Source organism: Sardina pilchardus, chromosome 2 (genome assembly GCF_963854185.1).
Source record: "Sardina pilchardus chromosome 2, fSarPil1.1, whole genome shotgun sequence".
NCBI lineage: Eukaryota > Metazoa > Chordata > Actinopteri > Clupeiformes > Clupeidae > Sardina > Sardina pilchardus.
The window spans coordinates 28394479-28415900 of record NC_084995.1 but is presented as its reverse complement, the minus strand read 5'-3'; the positions used below and the strand labels follow the sequence as shown (position 1 = coordinate 28415900).

At 43.9% G+C, this 21422-nt stretch overlaps 5 protein-coding genes across 8 annotated transcripts; 3 read left to right on the top strand and 2 right to left on the bottom strand.

Moving 5' to 3' along the window:
- The first annotated feature begins 860 nt into the window (after positions 1 to 860).
- saga (S-antigen; retina and pineal gland (arrestin) a) lies at positions 861 to 5271 on the top strand. The gene is made up of 15 exons (XM_062524722.1): positions 861 to 908; positions 1022 to 1082; positions 1251 to 1295; positions 1525 to 1724; positions 1924 to 1983; positions 2226 to 2293; positions 2414 to 2549; positions 2959 to 3043; positions 3151 to 3223; positions 3483 to 3620; positions 4081 to 4158; positions 4324 to 4338; positions 4470 to 4522; positions 4775 to 4784; positions 5083 to 5271. Exons 1-15 carry the CDS (start codon positions 861 to 863, stop codon positions 5183 to 5185), a joined length of 1173 nt encoding a protein of 390 aa, XP_062380706.1. The 3' UTR covers positions 5186 to 5271.
- Positions 5272 to 5584: 313 nt separating this feature from the next.
- On the bottom strand, positions 5585 to 16532 carry LOC134068850 (inner ear-specific collagen-like). Of its 2 annotated transcripts, none has more exons than XM_062524647.1 (5): positions 16412 to 16532; positions 8389 to 9001; positions 7782 to 7862; positions 7607 to 7687; positions 5585 to 7517 (listed from the first exon to the last, which is right to left on the bottom strand). In XM_062524647.1, the coding sequence occupies exons 2-5, from the start codon at positions 8996 to 8998 to the stop codon at positions 6622 to 6624; spliced, it is 1668 nt and encodes a 555-aa protein (XP_062380631.1). In that variant the 5' UTR covers positions 8999 to 9001; positions 16412 to 16532; the 3' UTR covers positions 5585 to 6621. The 2 variants fall into 2 exon arrangements, with proteins under 2 accessions (XP_062380631.1, XP_062380624.1); XM_062524640.1 differs by lacking the exon at positions 16412 to 16532 and adding an exon at positions 9767 to 11531.
- On the top strand, positions 12510 to 15847 carry LOC134068889 (vitamin K-dependent protein C-like). Of its 2 annotated transcripts, XM_062524698.1 has the most exons (10): positions 12510 to 12639; positions 12798 to 12916; positions 13115 to 13195; positions 13376 to 13533; positions 13853 to 13877; positions 13961 to 14071; positions 14169 to 14309; positions 14442 to 14563; positions 14749 to 14866; positions 15043 to 15847. In XM_062524698.1, the coding sequence occupies exons 3-10, from the start codon at positions 13129 to 13131 to the stop codon at positions 15594 to 15596; spliced, it is 1296 nt and encodes a 431-aa protein (XP_062380682.1). In that variant the 5' UTR covers positions 12510 to 12639; positions 12798 to 12916; positions 13115 to 13128; the 3' UTR covers positions 15597 to 15847. The 2 variants fall into 2 exon arrangements, with proteins under 2 accessions (XP_062380682.1, XP_062380674.1); XM_062524690.1 differs by lacking the exon at positions 12510 to 12639 and having other exon boundaries at positions 12659 to 12916.
- On the bottom strand, positions 15979 to 17542 carry LOC134068974 (dual specificity phosphatase 28-like). Its single transcript, XM_062524812.1, has 3 exons — positions 17191 to 17542; positions 16906 to 16991; positions 15979 to 16516 (listed from the first exon to the last, which is right to left on the bottom strand). The coding sequence occupies exons 1-3, from the start codon at positions 17533 to 17535 to the stop codon at positions 16414 to 16416; spliced, it is 534 nt and encodes a 177-aa protein (XP_062380796.1). The 5' UTR covers positions 17536 to 17542; the 3' UTR covers positions 15979 to 16413.
- LOC134068877 (vitamin K-dependent protein C-like) lies at positions 17433 to 20982 on the top strand. Of its 2 annotated transcripts, none has more exons than XM_062524671.1 (10): positions 17433 to 17710; positions 17889 to 17987; positions 18185 to 18265; positions 18513 to 18670; positions 18964 to 18988; positions 19088 to 19198; positions 19286 to 19426; positions 19788 to 19909; positions 20076 to 20193; positions 20365 to 20982. In XM_062524671.1, the coding sequence occupies exons 3-10, from the start codon at positions 18199 to 18201 to the stop codon at positions 20919 to 20921; spliced, it is 1299 nt and encodes a 432-aa protein (XP_062380655.1). In that variant the 5' UTR covers positions 17433 to 17710; positions 17889 to 17987; positions 18185 to 18198; the 3' UTR covers positions 20922 to 20982. The 2 variants fall into 2 exon arrangements, with proteins under 2 accessions (XP_062380655.1, XP_062380662.1); XM_062524678.1 differs by having other exon boundaries at positions 17869 to 17987.
- The last annotated feature ends 440 nt before the right edge of the window (positions 20983 to 21422 follow it).

The window sequence follows — 21422 nt, the reverse complement described above, 5'->3', positions numbered from 1 at the left end:
ATTTGCATCATTTATACAGCAGTTTTGTGTACAGAATCCTAGTTCCTGCATACAGTATCTCTGCTAGCTTTTTCAGTTCTACCTCTCCCTCTTTTTCTATCATGTTCTGTTGAGCATCAATCCCTGAGTCCCTTTACGTTACTAAGGAGTGTCTGCTTACAGAGCCTTCCCATCCCATTCCAATGCTTCCGCTTGAGGGGAGACGTGTGTGTGTGTGTGTGTGTGTGTGTGTGTGTGTGTGTGTTTGTGTGTGTGTGTGTGTGTGTGTGTGTGTGTGTGTGTGAGAGGCCTGTTGGCGGTTGGGGAGGATGTGGCAGTGTGGAACGGGATGGCAGCTCACCACTGGGCCCGGCGCGTGACAGCCATGACTGCAGAGCTTTTATCCCTCTGCTTGAGGGTCAGTAATCTCCAACTAGTGCTGAGTAAGAGGGAACCGTCTCAATCCGCTCAGCCAAATACAGCAGGCAGGCGACATTCGATGACAGTGACCTGCAGACGTTTTGGAGAGGGAAGGGTGCTGTTGTGTCGTCTGAAGAACCGATTGGTTAAAAGTGACAGTTGGGCAAGCCGGGTACAAATAGCAGAGAGCACCTCTGTTCCTGTCCACACCTCTCACTGTTTGTCTTCCTTTAACTCAGGTCAGTGGATTATGCCTCAGTAACAATACAGTGATTGATGCCACATTTAGGACCCTTAGATGTTCTTAAATGGCTCTAAAGGGTTCTTAAATGTCTCTACCTTATGTACGGGCCATGGGTAGCTGAAGAATCTATAGAAGGATGGCTTCTGCCTTTAACAGCAAGAAACTGAATGTGTAGTTTTATTTTTCTTTTAGGCGTCAGACCCTCCAGTTCGTCAAGATGAGCCACAGGCATGTCATCTTCAAGAAGATGTCCAAGGACAAGTCGGTTAGTGTTCTTGACAGGCTATGGATTCTAAGAAGAGTTGTTTATGTTTTGAAATGTTGGCATGTGAGTTAGACCTATACACTATTTAATATTTTGGTGTCTTTTGTAAATAGGTTGGCGTGTATATGGGGAAGAGGGACTTTGTTGATCGCGTTGACTCCATAGATGTTGTGGGTGAGTTCAACAACTCGTTCCATCAACAAATCTCATTTGATTTTTGTTAAATCAGAAGATTGTCAAAAATGTTCCTAAGAAATCTGGTTATATATACTGTATATATATATATATCAGGTCAGTCCCTTTAGGTATGTTAACCTGGCTGTTCTCATCTTCCCCAAATAGATGGTGTTATTCTGGTTGATCCAGAGGTGCTGCAGGGAAAGAAAGGTTTGTGCTTCTCACTCACATTAACTATCTATCATCTTAGCCATGCTTGACTTGGTTCCTTTCAGTTTTTATACTGAATTGAATCCTGACAGCTCATGAATGACATGACACATTTACAACACAATGTAATGCAATAGAGTGTGAACACAGCAGTCACTCCTTTACTCCTTTCACAAGTGTCCTCCCTCACATGCAAATACTGACCATTTCTCTCTCTGGCGCCCCTCAGTGTTCGTCACTCTGTCCTGCGCTTTCCGCTATGGCCGGGATGACATGGATGTGATGGGGATAGCGTTCCGCCGGGACATCTTCATATCCACACGCCAGGTGTACCCGGCCCTGCAGGACAAGGAGCAGACGATATTGACCAAGGTGCAGGACAGGATCCTAAAGAAACTTGGGGATAACGCCTACCCCTTCTTCTTTGAGGTAAGCACAGTGAAAGACAAGATGTCTGGCATAATCTTGTGAACAGAGTTTAATTCACTATGCATATCGACAAATACTTCATGCTCAAATATTAATTCAACTTCATGAAGGGGAACAGTTAGAATAAACATTCTTTGCATGAAACTTGAAGCCAGTATATTTCATGTTTCATCTATGTTTTTATTCTGTGTGTTTACAGTTCCCTGATAATCTACCCTGCTCAGTTGGATTGCAGCCTGCTCCAAAAGATGTTGGGAAGGTAAGAGCAGGAGCAATCACCACAGACATTTCTCTACCTTATATGGAAAATAAATGCTTAGGACTTTTGCTGGATAACTTTCTCATTGTAACTGTAGTGTTTATACAGTTTAGTCTTGCTTAACCCCAGCAGGGCAATTACATTAGCATGTATATTATTAACCTGTACATTAACATTATCTGCTGCATTAACCTTTCTGTCCCCCCCCCCCCCACCCCGCCCCGCCCCGCCCCGCCCATCAGCACTGCGCTGTAGAGTTTGAGGTGAAAGCCTTCAGTGCCGAGAATCAGGATGCCAAAGTCAAGAAAAGGTCAGTAAAGAGACAGAGGCCCAAACCTCTTCAGTCGCTCTTTTTCCCCACGGGGCCATGGGCTCGGCTCTTCTGACCCCAACTCTCTCAACTCGTTACCCTCTGCGCCCTCTCTCACAGGAGCACAGTTTCTCTGGCTATCCGTAAGGTCCAGTACGCCCCTGAGGATGACGGTCCAGCACCCTCGGTGTCCACCACCAAGGACTTTCTCATGTCGGAAAAACCTCTTCACCTGGAGGCCAGCCTGGACAAACCGGTAAGTGGCTCCTCCTGTGCAGTGATGAATTTCTTGAATTTCCCCTTGGGGATCAATAAAGTATTTGTCTATCTATCTATGATGAGTGTCAAATCCACAGCTATTATTCAAACAGTCTTTGAAAGAGTTTATGGACCTTTCAGCATTACTCAGGTTCACGAAGACAATACAAACACTGAATAACGTTGTTGTTGCAAGAAAACATCATTACAGATATAATATCTCTATGTAATCTTGCAAACTCTTTGGATAGATGTGGTAGTGGTATGTAGGTGGGCATAGTCGAACAAATGTGATTGTACCTACAAAAAAGAAATGTGGTTAGAGTTTTTGTAGGAGACCGTATTGAATTAGATTGAATAGAAAAATGTGATCACATCTCTAATCAATGTCACCATCTTGTCAACAGTCATACTATCATGGGCAGCCAATAAAAGTCCATGTGAAAATCAACAATACCTCCAATAAAAATGTGAGGAATGTTATTATTTCAGGTAAAAGGAGCCTGATACTTTTATATTGACTTTGATTCTGATTGCAATCATAGCCAGCATGTCATTATTTATTTACTTATTTATTTATTTATGTTTTATGTCTGTAGTGGACCAGATTGCCACTGTGGTACTTTACTCCAATGACAACTATGTGAGGGCAGTTGCTATTGAGGACAGTGGGTATGTATGTGCAGTATGACTTATAATATGTCATTAGCAACGCATTATGCATCACAGCTTACAGTAAGTCCTAGTGGTTGAAAGCCATTCTATACTGTGTGATGTTTTACGTTTTCAAATGTGAATACAGTGAAATGTGCACATAGAATTTTGAAATAGATGCCGTTCATAAAAGTGGAAAAAAAAATACAACAGTTAGTAACTTCAATGTACTACTGTCCCTTATGTTTCTGATGTCTTGACTTGTGCACCCGTTCAGGGACTCAGTGAATGCTGGTGGCAGCCTGGACAAGGTCTACACCCTGCTCCCTCTGCTGGCCCACAACCGCGAGCGGCGGGGCATCGCGCTGGACGGCAAACTGAAGCACGAGGACACCAACCTGGCCTCCTCCAGCTAGTGAGTGCGCTGCTCGGACGCGCCCGAATCCTCCAGGCACACCCAAAGGCCAGCACAGGGCCAACAGCAGACACACACCCTCTATGGAGTCAGCATTCCTCCATGAGTAACTGAGAGGCAAAAGGCAGCACCTAAAAACAGATGCATGGATACACTACCTATATGAAAAGACCCATATTTTACATATGGTGAGGTGCAAGAGATGTTTATCAGTGTTTACTGTGAAAATGACACCGCAAACAAAGCTTCTGTATATGGGATACTGGATTGTGGTTTTGGCCTCAACATAAACAGCTCCAGGGCTCTTGGTATGCCTGTTGACAGCTTTGGTGAGCTCAGTTGGGTATCACTGGATGCTGTGTGCTAATTTGTAAAACTAGCCCAAGGCTGTTTGACTATCCACAGGGCACCTTGTAGGTGTTGTGTGTTCGGTAACAGGCTGCTCTGTCTCTTCCTGCAGTTTTAAACCGGGGGTGCTGAAAGAGGTGCTGGGCATTCTGGTGTCCTATCGAATTATGGTAAAGCTCATCGTTGGAGGGTAGGTTCACTCTGGTTGGTTTAGTTAGAGACAGACTAGCATTATATTACTTGTGTATGTATGTGTCTATGAGTGTGATTGATTGCTTGTGCTATCTGTGTGCTGGTATACTTTCATTGATTTTCCTGACAAATAATGTTATTTTCAATTCGTTATCTTTGACAGGATGATGGGGTCAAGGTGAGTTTTTTGTCTATTTCTTTGCATGGTGGTAGACATTTTGCTTTGCAGATACATTTTACAGGTTAGATTTCTCTGTGATAACTTTAATGTTTACACTAATGGTCTGTGTTTTGTCATTTTCTTTTCAGCGAGGTTGGGGTAGAGCTTCCATTTCGGTTGATGCATCCAAAACCTGATGCAGGTGTGTGTGTGTGTGTGTGTGTGTGTGTGTGTGTGTACTGTATGTGTGTGTGTGTGTGTGTGTGTGTGTGTGTGTGTGTGTGTGTGTGTGTGTGTGTGTACTGTATGTGTGTGTGTGTGTGTGTGTGTGTGTGTGTGTGTGTGTGTGTGTGTGTTTGTGCCTTTGTCTGTAATGGCCTATGTCTGTGTCTGTTCTGTAAAAAAGAGTTTCATCTTACATGTCATTTACTTTTCCCCCTCATGCGGCCTGAAGTGAAAGATAGGTGGGTAGTTGTTGGTGAAAGGATGTTCTCTCTTTTCGTGAGATACATTCACTGTTGCATTGGACACATCTCCAGCAGACAATGAGATATTGTGTAATCTGTCGGGCCCCTGAGAGAAGTTCTATTATAACCTTTTATAGCCTGGGCCCTAATCTACCTTTGCTTGAACTCTTCTCTAATCCTCCTCACGCTCCTTTAGTTAGCTTTAATATCTTCTTATCTTCTCACTCATCTAAGCACCTGACCTGGCTGCCATTGTGCTCGCTCTGATCTCCTGTTTCCCCTCTCCAATGCACAGCGAGGCGGAGGAGGAGATGGTGTTTGAGGAGTTCAAACGCGCCTATCTGAAGGGCATGGTTGAGGACGATGAGCAGCCCAATGTGGAGGAGGAGGCGTCCTAGACTGGGACGTGCAGGAGACGTCTGTGGGGAGCGAGCGAGGGCAACCTGGGCCAGAGCCGTCTCGCTGAAACGTCTCAGGCGGTTACTGTGACGTACCGAAAGGCATATCCTGGAATATTTACACCTGCTACTCTGTTGATCGTAGATGTTGTTGTGCACCTTGTGTGTTGGCATTGATTGACCACCAGGGGTCATTGTAAAAGAAACTGTCCCGCTATCAACCTTATTCTTTGTATCTGTTCTTGTACTTGTACTGGAATGCAAATAAAGTGGATTTATATGTAGGCAGTAGATGATAGATATTTATCTAACTACAGATTTGGCATATAATGGTGGGCAGCTCATTTCACAGAAAGAACACCTGAATAAAGTCACACAGGACTTGGCATAATCTTCTTTAGTGGTTTATTTCAGAAAGTTTGATCTATACACAATGGCACAATAGCAAAACAAAACAAACAAAAAAAACATTTCAATATAATTTGTTTCTTTCATTCTCACACTTTCCACACAGACTTCCTTTCCCACTTCCTCAAGACTGTATACTGCATTATTTTCTTATGTATTTAAACTTGCAATCTAATATTTGATTTGTCCAAACTTCAAAGTAAATTACAAACTTTCCTTTCCAATTTCTTCACAATATCACAACTGCAACTTACTGTTGTACTGTACAGTTGTGATACATTACACATTATGTTCTACGTTACAAACACAATTCTGCCACACTCGGTATAGAAAGAGCTACAAGGACATTACTTTGATTAATCATAGCATGTCCAAATCAGACTCGTTCTGCTGCATTGTGAACAGCACTGCTAGGTGCTATGGGTAGCCAGACCCCACTATTCTGCAGGAGGGCTATGAAGTAAATACCCTTCTATCGTAAGCCTCTCTGTAATACACGTATCTATTAAAAGAGTGGATTTGGGATTTTAGTTAAAGATGTCAGGCCTACACAGGCAACTGCATCATATTGTAGATCAGTGAGTTGACGGAAGCCTATAGAGTTGTGTCTGTTGGAAATAAGTAATGTGTTATGCTGGGTTGTCAGTTTGCAGGTGTTGTGGTGTGGTCTGTTGTTATGTGGTGTGTTTTTCATGTTTAGTTGAAGCATAGCACATTAATTGCAAGTTTGAGGTACTCAATATCTTATCTATGAAATGTGTTATTATTTCTCCCATCCTACCACCAAAATCAATTACCTGAAAGACTTGAGTACTATTTATCTGAACAGCCGAAAAACACATTATTTGGACGAGTTTGCTCATATTTCTCAATGGCATTGTACAGGCTGGCATATGATGGTGATGCTTGGTTGTGTGTTTAAGGGATTGGGGTGGGCATAGGGATGGGCATGGGGACCAGAGGCGGACTTCCTGGGTTCAGAAAGTAAAAGTCCTGCCAAGTATTTGATCCAACTATTTAGTAAATGCTCATGGGAGGACCAAATCTCCCCACGAGTAGGTCCCTTTGATTGGATGCACAAACTCTCTGAACAGTGGCAGCTCGCAGGAGTCGGGGTAGAGCAGGAACCCGGAGAAGGTGCTGCTACTTTCTGAGCTGGTGAACATGCCGTTGGTGTCTGTGTCCTTGACTTGCACCCACACCATGTCTCCAGTAGTCAGGTGTAGTATTACCTGCTGAGAGGCAGTGCCCAGGTCAGTGGGTTCGGTGGTCCTCACAACGGGCTGGAAGTTAAGGAAGAGGCCGACCTTCAACACTTTGCTAAAGACCTCCACGTTGCAGCTGAAGACGTAGGTGCCATTGGTGGGAGCTGTGTAGACGCCCATCGTGGGGTCGTAATTCCCGGGGAAGTTGTAGATGACCTTGGCGAAGATCACAGGCAGGTTGGGTGGTGGGAAGCTACTGGTCAGAGCGGCTGTGAAAGCTGATTTGAAGACTGGCGTGCACGGACCGGGCACTCCGGTCATGCCAATGTCGCCCTTATCCCCCCTCTCACCGTCACTCCCCGCGACCCCTGGAGGACCTATCGCACCCTTGTCACCCTTGGACCCGGACGTACCAGGCACTCCATCAGCTCCATCTGCCCCGTCGGTGCAGGTGCACTCACCCTTCGCCCCCTGGTCTCCCTTCATCCCATCAGCCCCGGGGACACCTGGCAGCCCCGCGTCACCCGGGTCCCCCTTCAGTCCTTTCGTACCCTGTGGGCCCGCCACCCCAGGAAGACCCCTCGCCCCGACGCTGCCAGGAAGTCCCGACTCTCCCGGTGAGCCCGGGATGGAATCGCAACTCGCCGGACAGACGCCTGCGTCACCCTGAGGCCCTTGTGCACCTGGAACACCATCTGACCCATGGTCGCCCTTATCACCTGGAACACAGAGGTGGAGTGAGAGGGACAGGTAAGCAGATAGACACCGATACGAGTCAGACACTTTAGTGTGTGTGTTTCCAGCTCACCCTTGAAGCCTCGAGATCCTTTGTTGCCATTGAACCCCACAGCTCCCTTCTCTCCTTTCATGCCCTCATCTCCTTTCTGACCTAATAGAAAGAAAGGAGGTAGCTGAATCATTACAATGCAGACAATAGAATAAAACAATCTTAATGAGTCTTAATGAGAGGCTGTGTTGCCTACCTTTTGGTCCCTGACGACCAACAAATCCTGGTCGACCTCTGAACCCAGTCAAGCCTCTTCTCCCCGGACTTCCAGGTGGCCCTAACATGGGAGGGATCATATGTTGATAAAACTGTTGTACAATAAACAACATACAAAGCGCTATGTGCTGCATATGTACAGATATGTGACATTTTCTCTGGGACTGAAGATGTGAATGGGCAATCAGGAGTGTGAAATAAAATCACAATTTGAACTAATGCAATTAGCATATCGTGAAGGGCCTAAATTAATTGTTCAGCTCAGAATTTGGGAGCATTTTTTTTACTTCCTGTAACAAGATGAATATGTACTAACATTTTTAAAAGCGCCACAAGCGGCAGTAAAATGAATGCACTGCAAAAAAAGCTCCTCCAAGAAGTAATATTTCAGTCATTTTTAAATGTATCACATAATGAATATTGAACTGAAACTTAACTTTCAGAAATTATACAGCAAATCAAATAACAATATCTGTCATAAAAAATTGCAATTAGCTATTTCCCTCAAATCAATCAGCCCTAATCTGAAATGTGAATGGGTGATAAGAAGTGTCCTGGAAGAGTGAGCTTTGAATTCTGGCGTGTACCTGGTAGACCCCTGTCGCCCCTGTCGCCTTTGGGGCCCATGTTGTTGCCCTTGCACATCGTGCACATGCAGAACCAGGGGACCTCGCTCATAGACGCAGGCACCGGCGCCTCCAGGAGCATCTCACAGTAGGACGTGTCTGGCATCAACGTCAGGTTACCTGCTCGGCCGTCGTTGGTCATGTTCCACCTCGGTGGAGTGTGGTGGCCAGGCTCGATTGGCATGGGGTCTATTGGCATTGGGTCCATTGCCATGGGGTAGCCACCCGACTGCTTGGCTTGGCCTTCCCATGCCATTGGGTCACCATCAAATGGTTGCATGGGGAAGCCACTAGAATCCATCGGGTAGTCATCCATGGCCATGGAATCACCGTCAGATGGCCATGGGAAGGCATCGGGTGGCATAGGAAAGCTACCGTGTGGCATATGTCCCCGTGCCCTTGGGATTTGGTCAAATGGAACGCCGTATGATCCTGAGCCCACTCCGTAATCTTCTGGAGGAAGGGGTCGTTCTGGGGAGCCAACAGGTGGAGGAGTCTGGAGTTCTGGACGTCTGAATATCATCCCTGAGGAGATGTGGAGCAAAGAGAGGAGTCCGAACAAAGCCCACATCCTCTGCAGAATGATGGAGAGAGAGAGAGAGAGAGAGAGAGAGAGAGAGAGAGAGAGAGAGAGAGAGAGAGAGGGGGAGAAAAGGTAATTAAAAAGGTTGCCGAAAAAGGTTGCCTTTACAAATTAATGACAATAATAAGATCTGAGCAAAGAGCTGAACTTTGAATCTCTATCAGACACTCTTACTAATTAATCTAAAAGGATTTTCTGGTGTTCGATGGTGTTCAAGATTTTTATTAGAACATTCTTTGACAAAGTTCAAGTAATTGAACCAATAAGTAATTTACCAATTAGCAAAATCATCAGTACATTAAATGTCCTGTTTTTACCATGTTACCAGTTTTACTAACAAACACTGTCAGAGGAATTAAACCACCATAACACAAAATGTCTATCATCGCTTTTCCATTATAAAAGATGTATTTATATTCACGGATGAAAAGACCATAGCCTAGAAATCTAGGTTCCAGCCCGCAAATTCATGTGATAAAGCATTGATAAGTCAAACCAGCATGCATGGTGCATTTGTTAAATCAGTCCATGCAATGTATCCTTTCCTCATCATGCATCACAATGTTGACAGATTAGTTGACAACAGTGATCAATATTCCATCCAGTGACTAAACCAATAACCAAATTACCAAAATGATTGATGATAATTAAATGACTACAAATTTTCCAGCATTACACACAACAAACCAAAACCCACTGCCTGCCAGTTGTGTCAATCAAACCCATGATTAGTAGGTGATTCTGAACCACACTTACTGTCGCAATGGAGCTGTGAGCCATCATCGAGATGAAATGTGAAGTGAACCACAGAGCAAAATCATTGATCAATTTATAAGCTCCACCTGACAATGTCAAAAAAGAAGGGAAACAAGCATGTTTGCAACCTGACCATCTCTATGTAGGTCCGAGTACAAAGCCGATGGGACGGGTATGATATTACATTGTGCCTGACAGACAACAACAAAGGAAGTCTAGTAAGGCGATCTCAATAGCATTGACCAAAATAATCATCGAAAATAAAAGCTAAGAATAAAAGTCCCATCCCTCCTTCTGCCTCCTCCTAGCGTGCTGATATATGTGTAGATAAAGGCCTCAGACTGAAAGTGAATCCTGTGGAGATGGACAGTGTTGTAGTTGTGCTCTGGAGAAAACAATCCCTTCTGAGTGGCCTACTTGGGCTTACACGTTTGTCCCAGACAGGAGCGGGTATGAAATGGGCTGCCAACACCCTATCATGTGGCCCTCACCAGGCCACCATTGCTCCGCTTGGCTTGTTTGTTATGGGTCACTAGGTCTGTTGAAGAGCCCTTAAAGATCATATATCTTGATTTTAGCTTGAAGCAACACTAAAGCACTTTTACTCTGTTGCACACACGCTACAGTATTTGTTTATCCAGCACTGGCTTTGCAAATAATGATGTCCACAGACAAGGTAGAGTATGTTGCATGATTTTATGAAAGTATGACATATTGTGTCATTGAAGCAATCTGTATTTTTTTTCCATCAAACTACAAAATCTGCTATCCGATATGGTAAACTTACATAGTGTGGTTATAGCCGATAGTGGGCCACGAATGAACCACTAAAATTATTTTGGAAACATTATTTTAAGGTACAAAAAACTCCTTAGTATCGCTTTAAACACCTATGACTTCTCATATTAAATGTAAGTGATGCTAATCCCTTAATTAAATCAAGAAACATTTCTGTGCCCGAAGTTATCAGGGACTTTCAAAGCCGCTAGATAGAATTATCTATTTTCAAATCTTAAACCGCCTGCCACCCGCCCGCCTGAATTTAGTCCCAGTGCCTGAGAACTTTAGGAATTGAATTTGCTTCTTACGGAATTCCCACCTCTAATTCCCAGGGCCCCTGGCAGAGACCTCTCAGACTGAGCCTCCCGTTTTGGTGTGGAGCCCTGTTAGAGCCACGAGGGACCTGCCTCACATGTCAGTTTCCAAGAAGCACGGAAGTCATCATGGCACTGGCAAAGCTCTGCTGTTCACCAAACCCTCACCGACTCGCCCCTGACCAATTCAGCCGAAACTGCTGCGGGCCCATGGGCACGGCACGCTCTTTCCTGGGGCCAGGCCTGCCTCACGCTCTCTGCCCTCATCTGTGCAACCCGAGTCTGCACTTTTCATCTGCCCCTGACAATGGAATCAAACAGGAGACACCCAAAGCCCTGGAAACACACAACGGAGCGAGAGCCCAGCCCTAATGAGTGTCCTCGTTTCCACACCCGCAGACAAATGAAGACCTCAGGTGGCGCATCTCATCCTGTTCCCCTGCTCCTCCACTCCTCCTTTGTGTGCTCCCTCGTCCCTCCACTGAAGGGAGATGGAGGAGTAAGTACATGCCCTGCATACCAGCTCTTTATCCTGCTGTTCACTGGGTCTCCAGATGAATAGACGTCTAAACTTGAGCAGGCCGGCTGATTTATGCTACATTGTCACAACCCTGTCTCCTTTAAAAGAACAAGCAGCTGCCCTTGTTTTCACACAACAGGGTGCAGTTAATGCTTTCTGAGAGGACAGAATCAGTGGAAGATTAAATGTCCCTCCTATTTTTCCTTTGAATAACAAAGCACCACTTTAAAATGTTATTAAGTTTGAATAATTGGTGGTCCAGTGTGGTTAGACATGGCCTCTCTTTTAAGGTGTCTCAATGAGCCCAAGCAAAAAAAAAAAGAGAACAAAGGGCCCCAACAAAATGACAGTAACGGGAAGCCATACAAGAGGAGACCTTGAACTTGGCCAGTGGTCAGTCTAGTAGAATGATGAGGAAGAGAGAGAGCTTAGGGTATGTACTGTAAGAGGGTGAGAACAACAGCATAGCAGCAACAGATACATTGACTGGAATGGAGGGCCTCCATCAACTTTATCTCATACAAAATAAAGTTACAGTAAGCCAGATACACCACAGGATATTATCTGATATGAAAAGAGACATTTGCCATTCAAAGTCCTATGTCAGGAATACTTTACATGTAATTAGGAAAATAATTTATAGAATACTAGCCAGATTTACCTGTACAGTATGTGAGACATTTTCCTCTTTATGAAAAACATAAAGAGTTTCCCTGTAATGTAGGGAATGTTACTTTTGTTTTTAGTGCAAACACCCCCATTTTTGTCTCATTTGTATTGTTAATTTGACTTGTTTCGTATGTTTTCACTAAGGGGTGTGTTCACTAAATTGTTTTCACAGTTAAACCAACACTACAAGATTGTTTAAGACAACTGCCACTAAACAACAAGGGGGAGAAAAATAAGAAAACTATGACTTATAGGCATGAAAGTGTGAAACAACATTATCAGGACATGGTGTTATATTTTTGATAATTATTTCATTAACTACTCCATTAATCAGTTTGTTGCATCTTAGTATCCTAATGATCAGTGGCAAATGAAGTTAGATGATTTCTCTATGTGACATTTGATTAATTTTGTTAACTGTCAATATTCTACAAACTGCATTTGTTCAGGGCCTCAGTGTGAGTGGGGGTTTGTACATCAGGAGAACAGGAGCAGACAGACTGTGGACTTTAAGTCAACATCTGAAGTTAGTCATTAACATTGTTTAAACATCACATCTGTCATCCACGACCTTCCTTTATTCTCAAAATGTAAGTAGAAACATATTTCTGTCAAATAAATTTCATTTTGGACTTGCCTATAGCGACTCACTAAGTATGGCTAATTCTGGTTGGATGCACTGGTCTTCTGTAATCAGGTTCACTGTTACTGTCATATGAATGGTGCAGCATTTGCTACAATTTCACAGATCAATGTTATGCGGATTAGATTGATACGCAGCTCAGCTGACGCAAGGTACTGGATTGTCCACCTTCATACCACTTGCACGCTCTGCATCTAGTGCCCGGCAATAAACTCAGTAACTTGGTAAGATCAGCAGTTTTTTGTTTTAACAGTGAACTTATGACAGTTAGACATGTAATTTACAGAATTTCGACGGACAAGCTTTCAAACAGTGATAAACGTTTGTATTGAAAGTATGCCCATCATGAACTGTTGACTATGACTAGACCTAAAGTGTGTTGACAAATGCTCTGATGTGTTTGGAATCTGATTTGTGCACAGGGTCTGTAGCCATCATGTGGCGACCCTCGCTCAGCTTGTGTCTTCTGGTGCTGTGGTCTGTGAGGGTCTATAGCAGATCAGGTAAGCCGGGAATTACAAAGGGTCTATCTAAAAGTACATTATTGTGGAGGGAGGGGTGGAGGGGTGTGGTAAACTGAGTTTGCCATGGTATACTACTTTTTGGCCAGTGCAGTCCTGCCAACATCTATCTTTTGACATGGCAGAGAATCAGAGATGCTTATATGCTAATGTGTGAAATAGTCTTTTACAGTGGACCAGAGGCACATTCACTTCTGCGCTCCAAACGGGCTAATAGTATGTTCGAAGAGCTCAGACCACCATCGAAAGAACGTGAATGTATCGAAGAGATATGTGACTTTGAGGAGGCCAGAGAGATCTTCCAGACCCGAGAGGCAACGGTGTGTTCATCTGTACAGAATTAGCCATTATTCATTATACATTCATTATACAACAGAACCTAGAGGTAGAGCCAGTGCGTGAATTCAACTGACTCAGTGCAGTGACATGATGCCTACCGTATTTACTTTGCACATGCAAGTATACAGTTTTTCCACGTACTCAAACCACTTTAACCAACGGTAAAAAGAGGTTCCAAAACAGTAGCACTTCTTATAGTATTACTTCTTTGTCCTTGAACATGTGCTTGAACATGTATCCAAATGCTGCCATTCCTTCTCATTCAAGCCATGTGACCATAACAGAAATCTCTCTTTTCAGCTGGAGTTTTGGACTGTGTACACAGGTTGGTAAAGCCTTCGTATTTACTTGAATATACATAAGCACCCATGGCTCTGTATTTTGCAAGACTATCTTGTCTGTTTTCAGATGGCGACCAGTGTGAGCCCAATCCATGCATCGAAGGAACATGCATGGACAAGTTCCAGTCCTTTGAATGCCTCTGTCATCCTGGCTATGAGGGGAGATACTGTAACCAGCGTAAGCTCCATGACCACAGATTTCTTTTGTGGCTGTCTGATCTTCAATAAGTGTTGCCAAACATATTATGACTTACACCTGAACTACTCTGTTTTAGCCAGCACAGCCTCTAACTGCTCTCTGCAAAACGGCGATTGTGACCATGAGTGTAATTTGAGGTCCGATGGCTTGGTCCGCACTTGTAGCTGTCTCCCAGGATTCAGCCTTAATGAAAATTCAAGAACCTGTAGTCCTATCAGTAAGCCATCTCCTCATGTCCCTGCATGATTCTAGTTGCCTATTAATCCACAACAACGATAGGCATATCCTCCCTCTCTCTGTCTGTTTGTCTAACTTTCTCTACCTATCTTGTACATATTGTTTTTCAAAGATAACCAAGCCTGTGGAAGGATTTTGATCCACAAGTCCGCATTCAATACAGGGCCTATGGAAGGAATGATGCCATGGGTAACCGGGGGAGATGCGGGCATGAGGGGAGAGAGTCCCTGGCAGGTACAGCACGGTCTAGTCCTGACCTCCCAATCAATAGATAACTACAGCATACTATGGCTATAACAACTAGAGCTAAAATAGCTATTTAGAGCAGCAGTCTGTGAAATTGATAGAAATTGTGATTTTTTTTTTGCTTGACACAGCCGTCACACCTGCTGTTTTGTCACATCATTCCCATGTCATAGGCTCTTCTGCTCAGTTCCTCTGGGACATTCCACTGTGGGGGAGTTCTAATTGACAAGCACTGGGTCCTCACTGCCGCTCACTGTCTGGAACACCACACTCGCTTCAGTGTCAGATTAGGTATGATGACCGGCTTGACCATTCCTCCTTACACTGTTGTTACGCTGTTACCTTCCTTTCCCACCACCATTACCCATCCCTCCTGGTTGGCTGTAGTCACTTTGTGAGTGTAAGTGTGACTGTGTTTGTGGAATTACTCTTTCAGCTGAGTGACTGACTGCCTGGTGTGTCCACAGGTGACTATGAGCGCTTCAAGAAGGAGGGTACAGAGGTCACTGTGCCAGTGACAGAGATTATTCCACATCCGAATTATGACCGCTTAACAGTGGACAATGACATTGGACTACTGCGTCTGGCAACACCAGTGAAATACTCCAACTACATCCTACCAGCCTGCTTGCCGAGTAGAGGGCTAGCCGAAGGGGTGCTACACCGCAATGGTACTGAAACCATCGTGACAGGCTGGGGAAAGGTAAACGAGACGGACTGGCGTTACAGTAAGGCCCTGAACTTCATCAAAATCCCACTGGTGGACCATGCCTTATGCCAGCAAACAATGGTAAACAATGTGACTGAAAACGTGCTGTGTGCTGGTGCATTGGGCAAAATACAGGACGCCTGTGAGGGGGACAGCGGTGGGCCAATGATGGTGGAGTATCGCAAGACCTGGTTTCTGATTGGTTTGGTGTCTTGGGGGGAAGGCTGTGGTCACAAAGACAAACTGGGCATCTACACTAAAGTATCTAACTACCTAGAGTGGATTGATGTAGTTCGTCAAAAATATGACTAGACATGTTTCACTTCTCTTGTTGTCATCAGAAACAGCGTACAATGTAATAAAAATAAGAACCCCATAATTGAAAGAGATTTGGTTTTGGTATATGTTTGAATGACAATTAGCTCTTAATGGCTTGTGCTATCAACCAGTTTTATGTATCTGCTGTTGACCATTTCTATTAACAATATATGCCAAAAATCTGAAGAGGGACTGCAGTTATATAATGTAATTAAAAGATGCACTGAAAGTTCAGTTGTAAGTAATGACTTGTTGACTTTTTAAATGTAAACTTTCCACAATCAAACCAGAAATGTTGTCGCCTGGGCTCGCCCACCTAGTTCTCCTTTCAGGGAGATACTTGTCTGGAACACCATAATTCACTAACGTTTCCATTGGTCGGCAGATTACCTGTGATGACAGGGGATGATGCTACAGTTTCTAAATCGAAAATGGCTGAGGTAAACGGCAGTAGCAACGTCTACAAACATCAAAAATGACAGTCGGAACAATGTGTAAATGTATTCACAGAGAAGGAAGGCCCACATAGGCCTACATTGTCTCCTGACTGCCAATGCTATTTATTGTCAGTTTGTAGAGTTCAGACAAAGTAGGAAATACTGCTATGGAATCCCTGATTAATGTGATTGGTTACGCTGGACCAATGATTTCAAAATGAAGCCATCTCCATGCCCGTCACCATGCTAGTGTTGAAAAGGTCTGCCAATGAGAGTGAGTGACCAGACTCTAGTATTCACCAAGTCCAGACTAGTCGAATTGTGTGAATACCTCAAAAGATGCAACAAAATATATAATGAAATTACACAAACCGCTATGTTCCACTGAATTTATGCTGTGATGAGTGTCTCCTCCATGGAAGCATTCGCTCAGCAGACAGTTGGAGGAAGTGCTTGGGTTTATGTATTTGCACTGGTCTGAAATTCATAAAAACATTGTATAATTATTTAGAACCCTCCCCCGAATAAAAACAAATGTGTGATAGTCATCAGCATTTACATTAACAATGATTGTACAAGCATGACTTTTCAGAACAAAAAGGTTTGGTGTAAAGTCTAACAGGTGAATATTTTAAATAAGGATTTAAAGGTTTTAAAGAGGTCTTAATGACAACAGAGGACATGGACATCAATAGGATAGAGGTAGAGAGAGGGATTCAGAATAAATCAGGATGGAGGGATTCAGACTGAATCAGGATGGAGGGACTCAGACTAAATCAGGATGGAGGGATTCAGACTGAATTAGGATGGAGGGATTCAGACTGAATCAGGATGGAGGGTGGATGATGGGGTTGCTGTCCTCTGACCTGGTTTTCAGTTCCTGCTCATATTTCTCCAGCTGGGTCCAGAAACCTGGGTTTGGCTCCACCACTGAACGGGCATTTTTCACAGTCTATAATCATAAGCGGAGAAAGATGCCATTACAAGTCAGATACCTCCACAGAAACACAGCACATTGTGGCGGTGTTGGACAGTATTGGGCATAGAATTAAGCAAATACATAGCATGGGGCATATGAACAAAACCAAGTGTATTTTGACAGATGCTGTACATTGCAGTGTATCTGATCTACAAAACAGCACGCTCCCTACCTGAAAGGCCTCTGTTAAGGACAGGCCCTGATGCTTCATTAGGTATGCCACACAGATGGTTGCAGAGCGGCTGCGGCCATTCTTACAGTACACAACGCTGTGTCCGCCCCGTTTGGCTTCCTTGGCTATGGCATCCGCACAGTGATCAAAGTGCTGGTAGAGGTCCTCATTGGGGTCATCATAAACAGGGATCCGGAGCGTGTTGACGCGAACAGTGGGGAAGGGCTGCTGCTTAGAGACGTTGATGCAGAGGGTGACTGCCTCCTGCTGGATTAGCTCAGGACTGCATGCTGATCGTGCGTTGCTGATGAACAGGGAGTCTGTGACCTTACACAGCTGCAGCATCTCTCTCTCTCTGTCTCTCTCTCTTTCACACTGAATATGAGTCACAAAATCACGAAAGACCAGATATCACAGTCAGACGAACAGACTGTGGACTTTAAGTCAACATCTGAAGTTAATCATAAACGTTGTTTAAACATCACATCTGTCATCCACAACCTTCCTTTATTCTCAAAATGTAAGTAGAAACATATTTCTGTCAAATAAATTTCATTTTGGACTTGCCTATAGCGACTCACTAAGTATGGCTAATTCTGGTTTGATGCACTGGTCTTCTGTAATCAGGTTCACTATAACTGTCATATGAATGGTGCAGCATTTGTTACAATTTCACAGATCAATGTTATGTGGATTAGTTTGATACGCAGCTCAGCTGACGCAAGGGACTGGATTGTCCACCTTCATACCACTTGCACGCTCTACATCCAGTGCCCGGCAATAAACTCAGTAACTTGGTAAGATCAGCAGTTTTTTTTTTTAACAGTCAACTTATGACAGTTAGACATGTAATTTACAGAATTTTGACAGATGACCTTTGCAATTGCGATAAACGTTTGTATTGAATGTATGTTCATCATGAACTGTTGACTATGACTAGACCTAAAGTGTGTTGACAAATGCTCTGATGTGTTTGGATCTGATTTGTGCACAGGGTCTGTAGCCATCATGTGGCGACCCTCGCTCAGCTTGTGTCTTCTGGTGCTGTGGTCTGTGAGGGTCTATAGCAGATCAGGTAAGCCAGGAATTTGCCAGGGTTTATCGAAAAGTACATTAGTGTGTGAGTGTGTGTGTGTGTGTATCAGGGGGGTTAGCCAGTACAGTCAACATCTACTGTATCTTTTGACATGGCAGAGATGCTTCTGAATGTGTGCTGAAATTGTCTCAAGCCTAGACATGGAGACAGGGACATGAATTGTCTTTAATGGCTTAATTGTCTTGTCCACATTTCTATTGCATTTCTCACTGAGTCTTTGAAATAGTCTTCTACAGTGGACCAGAGGCACATTCACTTCTGCGCTCCAAACGGGCTAATAGTATGTTCGAAGAGCTCAGACCAGCATCGAAAGAACGTGAATGTGTCGAAGAGGCGTGTGACTTTGAGGAGGCCAGAGAGATCTTCCTGACCCGAGAGGCAACGGTTGGTTCATCTGTACAGAATTAGCCATTATTCATACAACAGAACCTGGAGGTAGAGCCAGTGTGTGAATTCAACAGACTCAGTACAGTGACATGATGCCTATTTACTTTGCACATGCAAGTAGGCTACTGTTTTTCCTCATACAACTCAAACCACTTTAACCAACGGTTGAAAGAGGCTCCAAAACAGTACCACTTCTAATATAGTACTTCTTTGTCCTTGAACATGTATCCAAAAGCTGCCATTTCTTCTCATTCAAGTCATGTGGCCATAATACAAATCTCTCTTTTCAGCTGGAGTTTTGGATTGTGTATAAAGGTTGGTAAAGTCTTTGTATTTACTGAAATACTGTATATGTAGGCAGACTAGGCACCCATAATGGTGCTGTATTTTACTAGACCTCTTGTCTGTTTTCAGATGGCAACCAGTGTGAGCCCAATCCATGCATCGAAGGAACATGCATGGACAAGTTCCAGTCATTTGAATGCCTCTGTCATCCTGGCTATGAGGGGAGATACTGTAACCAGCGTAAGCTCCAAGACCACAGATTTCTTTTGTGGCTGTCTGATCTTCAATAAGTGTTGCTGAATATGACTTACACCTGAACTGTTTTAGCCAGCACAGCCTCTAACTGCTCACTGCAAAACGGCGATTGTGACCATGAGTGTAATTTGAGGTCCGGTGGCTTGGTCCGCACTTGTAGCTGTCTTCCAGGATTCAGCCTTCATGAAAATTCAAGAACCTGTAGTCCTATCAGTAAGTCATCTCCTCATGTCCCTGCATGATTTTAGTTCCTGCCACAGTAATTTCCTAGCCTGACTAGTAATTTCCTGTGTATTAGCCACATTGTGTATAAGCCACAGAACAGTGTTTTATGCAAGTAAACAAAACCATATTAACTGCCCCTGTGTAGGCCTATTAACCGCAGAGCTGAAGAAATGTTGCTAAATCAATGTATAAGCCGCGGCTAATAGTTGGGAAATGACAGTATACCATAACACCGTCAGGCATATTCTCCCTCTCTCTGTCTTTCTGTCTCACTCTCTCTCTCTCTCTGTCTCTCTCTCTCTCTCTCTCTCTCTGTCTCCTTGTCTTGTACATATTTTGTGTTTCAAAGATAACCATGCCTGTGGAAGGATTTTGATCCACAAGTCCGCATTCAATACAGAACCTATGGAAGGAATGATGCCATGGGTAACCGGGGGAGAAGCAGGCATGAGGGGAGAGAGTCCCTGGCAGGTACAGCACGGTCTAGTCCTGACCTCCCAATCAATAGATAACTACAGCATACTATGGCTATAACAACAATAGAGCTAGCTATTTAAAACAGCAGTATGTGAACTTAATTTTTTTCTTTACACTGCTGTCATACTTGATGTTTTGTCACATCATTCCCATGTCATAGGCTCTTTTAATCAGTTCCTCTGGGATATTTCACTGTGGGGGAGTTCTAATAGACAAGAACTGGGTCCTCACTGCCGCTCACTGTCTGGAAGACCATAGTCGCTTCAATGTCAGATTAGGTATGATGACCGTCTTGACCATTCCTCCTTACACTGTTGCTGTCACCTTCCTTTCCCATTACTATTGTCCAACCCTCCTGGTTGGCTGTAGTCACTTTGTGAGTGTAAGTGTGACTGTGTTTGTGGAATTACTTTTTCAGCTGAGTGACTGACTGCCTGGTGTGTCCACAGGTGACTATCAGCTTTTCAAGAGGGAGGGTACAGAGGTCACTGTGCCGGTGACAGAGATTATTTCACATCCGAGTTACAACCGCCAAACAGTGGACAATGACATTGGACTACTGCGTCTGGCAACACCAGTGAGATACTCCAACTACATCCTACCAGCCTGCTTGCCGAGTCGAGGGCTAGCCGAAGGGTTGCTACACCGCAATGGTACTGAAACCATCGTGACAGGCTGGGGAAAGACCAATGAGACGGACGAGGGTTACAGCAAGACCCTGAACTTCATCAAAGTCCCACTGGTGGATCACACCTTATGCCAGCAAAAGATGATAAACACTGTGACCAAAAATGTGCTGTGTGCCGGTGTGTTGGGTGAAATACAGGACGCCTGTGAGGGGGACAGCGGTGGGCCAATGATGGTGGAGTATCGCAAGACCTGGTTTCTGATTGGTTTGGTGTCTTGGGGGGAAGGAGGCTGTGGTCACAAAGACAAACTGGGCATCTACACTAAAGTATCTAACTACCTAGAGTGGATAGATAGCGTTCGTGAAAAGTATAAGTAGACTTGCTTCACTTCTCTTGCTGTCATTGGATGCAATAAAAATAAGAACCCCATTATTGAAAGAGATTTGGTTTTGGTATATATATGAGCATTTTTACAATTTTATAATAAAGCTAGCCTACAGTGGGGAGGAGGAAAGACAATGAAAACCACATTATAAACACATGTCAGAGTATTGTCAAGAAATATCAATGTCATATGTTTGAAACATGTTATGATAAGTTACCAGTGGTCTTCTCATTGTTCATTTTAGTAGATTGCCCTTAGGATCGACATAAGGGCACCCAAGATTCAGAATGGGGTTTTAATGACAATAGGGCAAATTCTCCCATGCATAAAGGTGCGTAAAGGCACAATCACATAGACCTCTAAAGTTCGCCTACAAAAAAAGCTCCCATCTTTGCCCATATAAGGAGATCCTGTATCTTGAGATTTTTTATTACCTTTGAGATTATTTTTTGTATAATATCATGGGGATTTTGAATTATAGCACCTTCTCGCA